Here is a 10,688-nt window from a genome sequence, read left to right as displayed (position 1 = left end):
CGGGGGTAGGGGACAGGGTGACCGCCCAGCCCAAGGTCAGACCTACAGGTACCTGGGTCCCTGGCACCGAGGCCGGGCAGCAGTGAGACTTAGCCTTGCGGCAGTTAGTACGCTAGGCTGTGGGTGTTCCTCAGAGCCTGGTCTGTCTGCAGCCCAGGGTAGGGGTGGGGAGGGGGCCTGGAGCTGGATCCCAGAGTCTCCATGGCTGATGGGCAGGGGCGGAAGGCCTGGCAGGGAGGCTGGGGAACACTCAGGGTGGGCTGGCTGGCTGGAGTTTGGTTTTGGTCAGTTTGAGACCTGAGTGTTCCTTCTTGGTGGTAACTGTACGTCTTAGAATCCCGGGTCCTTAACTTGACATTTTCCTGGTGACACTGAATGAGATGGAGGACCAGCTTGCCTCTGTCAGAATCATTCTGAGGGCAGAGCCGCTGAGTTTTAAAAAGCACGCAGACTGGGTGGCAGTGCGGGCCGGAGGCCCCTGCTGGCTGGCACCCACCCCTGCGGTGAGTGATGCTGTCATGGGCACAGGGTGGGGGGAGCAGTCAGGGTTGGGGGTGCCCTGGAGCAGCTCCCCCAACACCTCTCCGTTCTGATGTCCCGTGAGGCCTGTGGGGCAGCGTCCAGGTGGCCCCGTGGTTGTCAGGAGAAGCCTGGCCTTGTGCTCCAGCGCATGTTGGTGCGTGAGGACAGAGGGGAGTTCAGAGCCTGTGTGCTGCATCAGTCGTGGTGGCCCCACGGGGGTGTCCCGAGGTGTTCGGCCCTGGCACTGGACTCGGGGTTCCCACTGTGCCCCACCGTACGGTGGGCCCTCCCATCACTGAGCTACCTTTCCAGTTCTCCCCTCAGTGGGTCAAGCACCAGGCAGAGCTTCAAGGAGGTCAGTTCTTTATTCAGGTTTATTCCTAAGTGTTCACCTCGGAGGTTGTGACTGAGCTGGTTGGGTCCCTGCCTGGTGCTGGGATGATTATTCAGCCTGAAGGACAGTCCTCTGGGCTTTCCTCGAGGGCCTGGGACCTCGGGGCAGTCGGGTTGGAGGCCCTTGGGGTCGAGAACCTGTGTAACTCGCACCAGAGGACTCGCCCCATCTGTGCAGACCGGCTTCCCGTCCCAGCGACGACGTGGCTGTCCGTGGGCTCCTGGCGCCACCATTGTGTTCCTGGCAGGTACCGTTCTCGAAGGACAGGTAACAACAGAGACGGAGCTGGAAGGCGGCAGTCAGTGACAGTGGAGGACAGACACCTCGGTGGTCTGCAGCCAGGGGATGACCCAGACTTCAGAGTAGCAGCTGAGGGTCTGAAAGGAGGGGTGGCCTGAGGGTTTCCTTCCTGGAGTCTGCCCACCCTACCAAGGCACCCCCATCCACTGCAGAAGCAGGTTCCCAGTGCCACTGCCTTGGGGGGGGGGTTATGTACTCACACGTGTGCTTATGTGCATGTGTTCACATGTGTGCATGTCTGTGTGCACACCCACACATAGGCATGTGTGTTTTCTTTACTGAAGAGTTCTCTTCCTGCCCAGACTTTATTTTGAAAAACTTCAAATCTACAGGAAAGTTGCAAGAGTAATTCAAGAATACACACTTGGGCTTCCCTGGCAGTCCAGTGGTTAAGAGTCCACTGCCAGTGTGGGGGCACGAGTTTGATCCCTCTTAGGTGAAGTTCCCATGTGCTGTGAGGCAATCAAGCCCGTGAACCAGAACTACTGAGCTTGCGCTTCGCAACAAGAGAAGCCTCCACAGTGAGAAGGGCCTGCACCACGACTAGAAAGTAGCCCACTTCAGCAACGAAGACCAAGCACAGCCAAAAAGAGAAAAACAGTACATCCTCCACACCTCTATTTACAGATTACCAAGTTTTGCCACTGGCAACCCACTCTAGTACTCTTGCCTGGAGAACCCCATGGACAGAGGAGCCTTGCAGGCTTCAGTCCATGGGGTCAGAGAGTCGGACATGACTGAGCGACTAACACTAAGTTCTGCCGCCTCTGCTCTCCCTGAGTGTGTATATATAATTTCTGAATTATGTCAAAGGTGTTTCTGCTCTCCTCGCACCTCCATGCCTTCAGTGTGTTCTCCTGGACACGTGCCTCTGGGGAGTGAGGAGGGCTGGGCGTTTGGGACGTCCCGGGGGGCTGCCTCCCACCTTCTGGTGTCAGGGTGGAATCTGGAGCCTCATGGGGAGAGAAGTGCTGAGGGTGACCTCGAGGCTGTGGAGGTGGTTGGGGGGGTGCGAGGGGCGGCGAGGCGAGACCCTCTCTTACCCACTGCAGGGTGCGGTTGGTCTGGAAGCTGCAATTGTCCAGGTTTGCGTGTCCGGTCTTCTTGCAGGTAGTTCTGCCAATGTCCATGTCCAGCATGAACTTCAGGCCTTTTACTATCTGAGGGGACAGAGGGTGGGCCCTGGACACTGGGTCCAGGACATGGTGAGAGAGGGGGTAAGCTGGGGGCCACCTCCCTCCCTCCAGGCTTGGGCCCTGGTTCCTACAGGTGGTGGGGAGGGAAGACCCCAATCCCCTGGTCTGGGCCCCTAGGGCCCAGGCGCAGCTTTCACCCACGCAGACTGTCCTCTGTGATCCAGACAGCACCGCTCTTAAGAGTTTGCAATCGCCAAACAGAATCGGGGTAACACAGTCACCTGCCAGTCCTGTGCCCAGGGGATGACCATGAGTGTGTGTCAGCATGCCGGGTGGTGTGGGGCAGCATGGGTCCTCGGGTCAGTGGATGCGAAGCTTGTGACTGGCTGCCTTGGGTCCCTGCTTTTAGGGGGTGAGTGACTGTGTCCTGTACCCTCGACCTGTGTTCTCAGGACCCAGGATGAGCCAGGTCTGGCTGCCCCATGGGGTCTCTGTGTGGGGAGCATCAGGCCTCTCATACGAGGTCACTGAGAAGCATGGGGACCTCCCAGGATGTGATGTGTGTGGGGACGGGGCATGGTGGGGGCAGCATGGCCAGAAGTGCTTTGGGGCTGTGGCGTAGCCGCCTGCAGGCAGCTCTGAAGGTGGATAGCAGTGCAACTTGTGCCCCTGCCCCAGGGGCTGCACTGTCCACCCTGGGGAAGCCTGATCCGCTGAGAGATGGTGCCGGCCTTGGAGCCTGACGCAGGTGGCCCCAGGCTGGTTCTGCGAGGTCAGATCTGGTCAGACCTGGCTGCCCTGCACTGTCACGAGCCCAGACCTCACCTGGACAAGGGCCCTGCTGACGCGGGACTCCCGGAACAAGAAGGCGTCATTGCTGCAGTTGTTGAAGCTCTCAGCACTGTGTCGGGCCGCCCTGAGGACATCCGGGTTGTTGGTCTTGATGGTCTTGGGAAATCCTGGTTTCACATCTGACTTGAGGATCTGGGAGCAAAAGTCTGGACGAGAAACAGAACCAGATGAGAACTTTGCTGAGCGGTGGGGGCTTGGCCCAGGGATCACGCCTCCCACCTCTGCTCCCAGTGTGGCCCCTGCCCGTCCACCCCTCCCATCCAACCACCTGGCCTGTCCCCGCCTCCCCTGGCCATGTACCCTCCTGGCCTTTCCACCCCGCACCTCCCGGTGCATCTCCTGTGTGTCCCTGTGGCTGCCCTGTCCCCCACAGAGGGCCAGTGTGGTGGGGGGCAGAGAGATGGATAAGAAGAGGTTCTGTCCCTGCCCGCCTGGCCCCTTTCAGAAGCCAGGTCATCTCTGACAGTCACAGGAACCTAGACAGCCCCCCAGAGCCTCTGTCAGAATGAGCCCTGGTGTGCAGAGAAGTTGCCCCTGGCCTCCGAGGCTGCCCTCTGGACTCTGACCCCTCCGCTTGTCTCCAGCAAGTGGCTGAGGGGGAAGTGCCTGGAGGCCATCCATCACTCCTGGGACCCTGGACTGAAACCACCAGGTTGCCAGGTCCCTGGGGCACCCGTGTGCTGCTCCTCTGGAAGTTCAGGAAGCAGGTGGATGGCAGAATTTGTAGCTGGCAGTTCAGGACTGACTGGATTTCAAGCCGACATTTCTTGGCTTTGCTGCGGTGGTCACAGACTACTTGTGCATTAAAATAAAAATTGTGGGGGAGGGAGAATGGGAAGAGGGTTTGGGTGGTAGATTACTTCTCTTTACTAGGAATTCCCCCGATTTTCCTGAAGTCATCTTGTGCCTGAGGTGATCCAGAGCTGTCCCATCCCCCAGTGCCTGCTCAGCTGTGGTCTTCCTCTGAGTCGTGTGGAGTGTGGGGTCCCCGTTTCATGCACAGCCCGAGTCAGGGCTCAGCTGCGTTCTGGCCAGTGTGGAGGGTCTGTTGGCGTGTGCTGCCTGGAGGGTTACTCTGCCTCCCTTGGCCGTGACCTTGAGGAGCACCTTGAGGATTCAGTGGGGCTGGGGTCAGCACAAGGTGGGCAGGCCGGAGCCATAGACGTGTGGATGAGCTTCCAGGCATAGAGTGTGGAGAGAAGGAGTCAGTGCTGCCCGGGTCCCTCCTCATGGGGGACTCGCTGGGACTGTAGACTTGGGGTGCTGGGTGTGGGCCCCACTATCAGAGGACACACAGCTCCCTGGTTGTGAAGAAATCTTGACTCCTGGGAGGAAAACCATGCTGTGAGGTCAGCAGCGCATGGGGGCTTCATTCCTCAGGGGCCGGACTGGGGAACAGAGACCCCAAGTCATGAGGCTGACCAGGCTGAGAGGACCTTCAACTTGAGCTGGGGGTGGGTGGGGGTTAGGCCCAGTGGGCTGGTTGAGCCGGGCCCCAGGAACCTGGCAGGATGGCCTGTGTGGGTCTGTGTGCTCAGTCAGAGATGCTGGAACCTTTCCTGGGGCCGGCCTGTCTGTGGATTCTAGCAGAGGCTGGGACGTGGCAGACGCCCGGCTCAGCTCTGCAGGGTGATCTTGCCGGGGTGTCACTGATGTGGCTTAGATCAAGGCTCCCGGAGAAGGCTGGTTCCACAGTTGCCTGAGGTCTTCACGAAGCCCTCCTTAGAACTGGGCATCTGACGTGGCAGCAGGCACAGGAGACCCCCACCAGGAGTGAGAACCAGGCCGGCCGGGCCGGCCACATTAGCCCAGCTAAGGGGTGGAGCGTGGAAGGGGCCCTGGCCTTGGGCAGAGAAGCCGCAGGCCCCGTCTGGGTCTGGGTAGGGTCTCTGTAGGGCCCCTGACCCTCCGTGTGGCCCGCTGGCGCCTGTGACAGCCTCTTTGTCAGGGGGACTGGCACTGGCTGCCCGAGCGGGACCCCTCCTGGCAGGTGGGCCCAGCTGGGTCTCTGGTCGAGTTGGAGCTCTGGATGGCTCTGCGAGGCCCGCTCAGCTGGGGGCCTGCTCCACCCTGGTGAGAACGTCCCGGCACGGGATGCTGTCACTGGTCCCCCACCAAGCTCTGTCCCCAGCGTCTCTGAGACTCTCCTTTGCAGTGACCCAGCCCTCGTGATGTCCCACAGAGGCTGGCCGTGGCTGAGGTCTCTGGACATGGCAGCTGTGTTGGTTGGCCATCTGGGCCCTGAGCCCGTGCCTCCAACTCTGGTGCTGGAGAGCTCCTGGCCTGCTGTTGACGACGGGAAGTCCAGTGTGGTTTTCTGTTGGGAGAACAGCTTGATTTCTGCTCATCAGCATAGTCTATAAACAGCAGGAGCACCTGTTGGACAGCCCAGTCTCCCGTGTGTTTATAGATCTATATCCATGGCTGTCGATTTTTCCTTTGTACGAATCACATATGGTGCCTTTTATGATTATTAGCTTACCTATCTGGTAGGAAACTTGAAAAATATAGAAAAGTATAACAAAAATGTTAGAGCTCACTCTCAGTGTTGCAAAGATCATCACTGCCACCTGTTTTTTAAATAAAATGTATTAAATTTCATTTCACTTGAACTTAACGTGATTGTATTAATAATAACGAAGTGAAACTAGGCGAGGCCAGACCTCCGATGAACGGCCCTCCCAAACGTCTGACGTCAGTTCTTCAGTGCTTTCGGTAAAATTACAGAGGTTGTGAGAATCATTGAATTTGGTTTATTTTTAACTACATTTCCTAAAATACAGGCTTCAGGTCACTGAGGCCTTGTCAGCAGACTAGTCGGAGCAAACGATAGAACCTCATTTTTAGTTTGAAAAAGTTGAAAAGTCAAACCTATTTTCAGAACGATTCTTCAAGACATCTACAGGGAAAAGCTGGGGGCAGAATAAGCCCAAGGTTGGGGGGGATCTTCTTCCAGAAGAGAGGCAGCCGTGTGGGGGCCAGGGTCCCAGCCAGGTAGCCCGGCCCCCCACCCCCACCGAGGGGTTCCCGGGGGCTGTCTTCCTTGCACCTGTACCCTGTCTACAGGGAGAAAACAGGCCTCCGAGAAGTGCAGGGCGGATTTAATTCCATGTTCTAAAGCCGTGCTCTTTTTTTCTCTCAAGAAGTATTTCTGGAGGGGTGCTGGGAGTGATGCCGGGGGCTGGGGGGGCACACAGTCCAGAGGTGGGGGTCGGTGATGGTGACAGTGACCTGGCAGAAAGGGCTTCAGGAGGGAGCAAGGTGGGGACCAGTTGGAGGCCCGGGAGGTACATGGGGTTGGGGGGTGGAGGGGCGGGAAAGGAGAGCAGAGAGCCCTGAGCTGGAGGCTGGGTGTGGGGCCTGGAACGGGACTGTGACTCACGCTGGTGGCAGGTGGTGGCCTGGTGACGTGGGCTGAGAGGACCACCAGGAGGCGAGGTTGTGAGGAGGAACAAACGCTCTGCCTCTCACGCCCAGGGGCGGCATGGAAGGAAGTGAGGTCTCCAGATGAGGTGGGGCGATGGAGGCTGCGGCCCAGAGGGGCACAGGGGAGATGGAGGTGGGCCCCTCACAGCTCTTGGGAGAGAAAGAGCTCTTCAGCTGCTCTGGAAAAAATAACTCAGGCGGCAGGAGATTCGGCAAAGAAGACATGGAGGAGCCAGGGACTTGGGGAGGTTAGGGGGACGGCGGCAGGTGGCCGGCACTGGGTCAGGGGTCTGGCCGCTCCCGGAGACACAGTAGTCGTGACACCCAGATAAGCCCCTGGACAGGAGTGCAAAGGCCTGGAGGGAGGATGGCAGAGGCACAGCCTTCCCGCGGCCAGAGCAGACGCCCCTGGTGGAGACGGGGTGTCGTCTCAGACCAGGGTGACAGAACTGGGCCCAGACAGGTCATGGGCAGGAACCCGTGTGGGCCCGGCCCCTGGCAGACCCTGCCCACCCACCCTGACACTGCCAAGGCTGCTCCCACTGACCCCCGGATGGCTCGGGCCAGGCTATCCCGGTGGACTCCCCGGCCACTCCCTTCTGTGAAGTCACCCCAGGCCCCTTCAGCCCCAGATGCAAGGGAATCGAGGACTCTCTCCTCTCCTGGTGGTGAGAGTGGGAAGCAAAGTGTCAAGGAACCGTTCCGATGTTTCTGGCTGATAAGTTAACTTTCCATCAGCGTCCTGAGTGACCCCTCCTCCAGTTGCTGTCCTCCCTGCCGGACAACCCCTTCTTCAGAACCAACGCCAGCCTCCCCCCATGCTCTCGGTGGCCAGGCCCTGTGCTCGCCCTCATGGAGTGGGGCACTCTGCTCCCACCAGGAGTGTGTGGGCGCTTCACAGGCGTCTAGGGGTCAGGGCAGGTCCACTGCTGACCAGGTGGACCGGAGCTCAGGGGACGCTGTCTGCAGCCCCGGGAGTGGCAGCAGCCATTAACTGTTCCCACTCTGGTTACAGAGGACAGGGTCTGCCCTCGAATCACCACCAAATGTTCAGAAAGCGTCCCGGGAGAGGACAGCAACTTCCTGACAGAGACCGGCTGTAAAATGAATCAGTAGCAAATGTTTTGCATAAACAAACGTCCCTCAACTTGTTTTTCTAAAAACTGAAAACACATGGGAGGCACTGAAGCCTGGGACGCTGGCCGTGGTCCACCCACTGAAGATGGGGAGGGAGCCGGGCCATTTGGGGAGTCCGTCTCTCCGGCCTCGCGGTCCCTCCCCGTGGGTGGATGAAACGGCCCTTTGGGGAGGGGAGTTTCCTGGTGTGGAAGGGCAAGGGGGCTCCTGAGTGGCCCAAGGCTCCCCACCTCTTCCTGTTTCAGGAGTGTTCTTCTAGGTGTGCCTGGGAGGGGGGTAACCCGAGAAGAGAACCAGGGTGCCCAGGAGTGGAACACTCTGACGTCTCTGCAGAAGGCCCATCCCCCACACTGAGTGCCCGGGGGTTTCCTCCTGGTGGTTGCTTCCCTGCCAGTTTCATGGGGCCCTTGTCGTGGGCAGGGCCTGGGGCTCACACCGGGGTAGGGAGGGGTCGTGCCCAGGGACTGGGATGCTGGTGTCCATAGTCTGCCTGGAGGTTCACCCCGAGCCATGCCCCCTCATGTGACATCACATCTCAGTGAGCCGGTGGTTGCCCTTAATTCTGTGGGGCCACACCCACCGGCTGTGCTCTGGGGGCTCTGAGGGATGAGTTGCCCTTCGTTTAGGGGGCGTGTGTGTCCCCCGGCACAGACAGGATGCTAGTTAGTCCCAGCCTTAACCCACTGGGACCCGCCCAGAGTGAATCCCAGCTCTGTCTCTCAAAGGCTGTGTGGTCTTGGGGAAATTGCTTGACCTCTCTGAGCCTCTCTTGATGGCACCTACCACTCAGGGTTGTGGTGAAAGTACCAGAGACCATCTGTAGGAAGGTCTTGTTGCTAATGGGCGTGTAATAGTGTCGCAACTGTCAAATATCAAATATGCAAAATGCATATATGCAGTGGGGGTAAAGGGTGTCCCAGGTGGAAAAAACCTCAGAATGCAGAGGGTGGGTCAGGGGCCCCCATGCCAAGATGCGGCATTCTCCCCCCACGGGATGCAGCCCGGCATGGGCCTCCCTTGTGGACAGTGGTCTCTGGGTGTGCCCAGGTCCTGTCACTGGTGGCCGGTGGGCTGGACCCCAGGCCCTGCCTAGGTGGCCTGTGGTGGGAAGCTGGGCCCCTGAGAGCCTGACTAGGGGGGCTTCCCAGGAGAGGTGAGAGTCAGCTTGAGAGAGAGGGCTTTCCATTCTCAACTGAAGGCAGAGCAGCGGAAGAAATCAGCGCAGCGGTTTTCTAGGTTCTGAAGGGCTCAGGTCAGCGCCAGGGGTGGGGAGAAGTCAGGCCCAGGGCATGACACTGGGGACCCCTGTCCCACCACTGTGGAAGGCTCTGGAATCTGTTCTTGGAGGAAGGCTGTGGTGAGGGCAGACTCAGGGCCAGGGCTGAACTGTCTCTGCCGGACCACCAGCCAAGGATCTCTAAGCCCCTCACTCTATAGACAGGGCCAGAGGCCTTCGCTGGGCCTAGGCTCCATCACAGCAGAGAGGGTCTGTGTGGCGTGGGGGCTGCGGCCAGCAGAGACTCAGGACCTGGGGTTTGGGCGGGTGACTGCCCAGCACCCCAGACCCAGGGGGACTGCCTTCCTTGGGCCACAGCAGCCAGGCTCCTCCTGGGCCTCCGGTGGTCCGGTAATTTGCCCATTTCATGGATGGTGAGACTGAGCTCAGACAGGCTCGAGCTCCCAAGGCCTCTGCATGTGAGTTGGACCCTGGGCCCTCCTTCCTCTGGGCTGCGGGGCTGTGAGCAGAGCTGATGGGGGCGGGGGGGAGGGGCGGCCAGCCAGAAGGGGCACAGCAGGGGCAGGCAGTCCCACCCAGGGAAGAGGCCCACTCCCAGTGCCTCTGGGCCAGGATTCCCCTCACCATCCCCTTGTTAGGGGAGGAAGGGAGGCAGCAGGAGCAATTTAGGGCCGGGGAGAGCAGGAACGCCCATCCCAGTGTGGTGGAAACGTGGGCCTCTCACTCAGGCTTTCCCTTCGGATGGGCACTCAGGGGTCCCAGGCAGACAGATGGCCCAGAGGAGAGGCCCTGTGGGGTTCACAGTGTGAGCTAAGACCACGACCCTGGGGAGGGGACCGAGGTGGGGTGTCTGGTCCCTGTGATCCCCGAGATGGGCCAGAGCCCCAGGCAGTGTCGCCCACTCCCAAGACTGTGACCCCTCCAGGGACTGAGAAGCTTGGGCTGTCTCCTTGTCACCTGCCCGGGCACCTCCACCTGGTCACCTGTGGCCAGGCTTCAGCCTCCTTTGAAGATGGAGGAAGGCAGAGAACAGTTGTTGCCTGGGCACTGCCCCTACGCCCTGCACTGCCGCTGGTCATTTCAGCTCCGGCCAACAGCTTCCTTGTGCACGTGGGGCCAGGTGCTCAGGGGCTGTGTGACTGGGCGAGTCACCTACCCTCTCTGGGTCTCATTTCCTGGCAGCTCCCCTCGGCTTCCCCTAGTGGCGGCCTGGCCGGAAGGATAAATGTTCCCCTAGACAAGTCACAGGGCCGCAGTGGAGGCCGGAAGGATGCGCTTTCAGAAATGGCCTGACCCTGCGAGCTGTCCCCACGGAGGGGCCCTGGGGGAGGGCCTCCTTTGGGCACCCACAGACACCAGGAATGGCGGGGAACAGAGCCCCCAGTATCCCTAAAACCTGTTCCCCACAAAGGCAGCCTCTATGAGGTCCCCTGGAACGTGCCTTGGTGACGTGTGAGCATCAAGCTCATGGCGCCCGGGGCAGTGGGGAGATCCCCTCTTACCTGGTGAAGCCTTCCCCAAGACACCCAGGACCAGGCCACAGACGGCCAGCAGCGCCCCGGCAGGGTGCATGGCTGTGCTCAGACTGTGCTGGGCAGGAGTGCCTCCCCGAGGTGGTGGGGGAGCCCCGCCCCACAAACCGCCTCTCTGGGGCGGGCTGGTGGTTTCTTGCTGTTCACCTCCA

The 10,688-nt window shown here is 60.0% G+C and overlaps 1 protein-coding gene across 2 annotated transcripts; it reads right to left on the bottom strand.

The window, feature by feature from the left end:
• Positions 1–868: 868 nt before the first annotated feature.
• CST7 (cystatin F) lies at positions 869–10,616 on the bottom strand. Of its 2 annotated transcripts, XM_020878133.2 has the most exons (4): positions 10,507–10,616; positions 3,178–3,350; positions 2,260–2,376; positions 869–1,293 (listed from the first exon to the last, which is right to left on the bottom strand). In XM_020878133.2, the coding sequence occupies exons 1-4, from the start codon at positions 10,574–10,576 to the stop codon at positions 1,216–1,218; spliced, it is 438 nt and encodes a 145-aa protein (XP_020733792.1). In that variant the 5' UTR covers positions 10,577–10,616; the 3' UTR covers positions 869–1,215. The 2 variants fall into 2 exon arrangements, with proteins under 2 accessions (XP_020733792.1, XP_020733788.1); XM_020878129.2 differs by lacking the exon at positions 10,507–10,616 and having other exon boundaries at positions 3,178–6,552.
• Between the last annotated feature and the right edge of the window lie 72 nt (positions 10,617–10,688).

The sequence above is a fragment of the Odocoileus virginianus genome, chromosome 9 (genome assembly GCF_023699985.2).
Source record: "Odocoileus virginianus isolate 20LAN1187 ecotype Illinois chromosome 9, Ovbor_1.2, whole genome shotgun sequence".
In the NCBI taxonomy this organism is placed as follows: domain Eukaryota; kingdom Metazoa; phylum Chordata; class Mammalia; order Artiodactyla; family Cervidae; genus Odocoileus; species Odocoileus virginianus.
This window is presented reverse-complemented; position numbering and strand designations above follow the sequence as displayed.

Excerpts from the sequence above, each read along its gene's own strand:
- CST7 (XM_020878129.2), bottom strand. The coding sequence starts at position 3,540 with ATGCACCGGGAGGTGCGGGGTGGAAAGGCCAGGAGGGTACATGGCCAG. Across the intron at positions 2,377-3,177 it reads TCAGCAGGGCCCTTGTCCAG|ATAGTAAAAGGCCTGAAGTT; the intron begins GTGAGGTCTGGG and ends CTGTCCCCTCAG. Across the intron at positions 1,294-2,259 it reads CCAACCGCACCCTGCAGTGG|ACCCTCAGCTGCTACTCTGA; the intron begins GTAAGAGAGGGT and ends CCCTCCTTTCAG.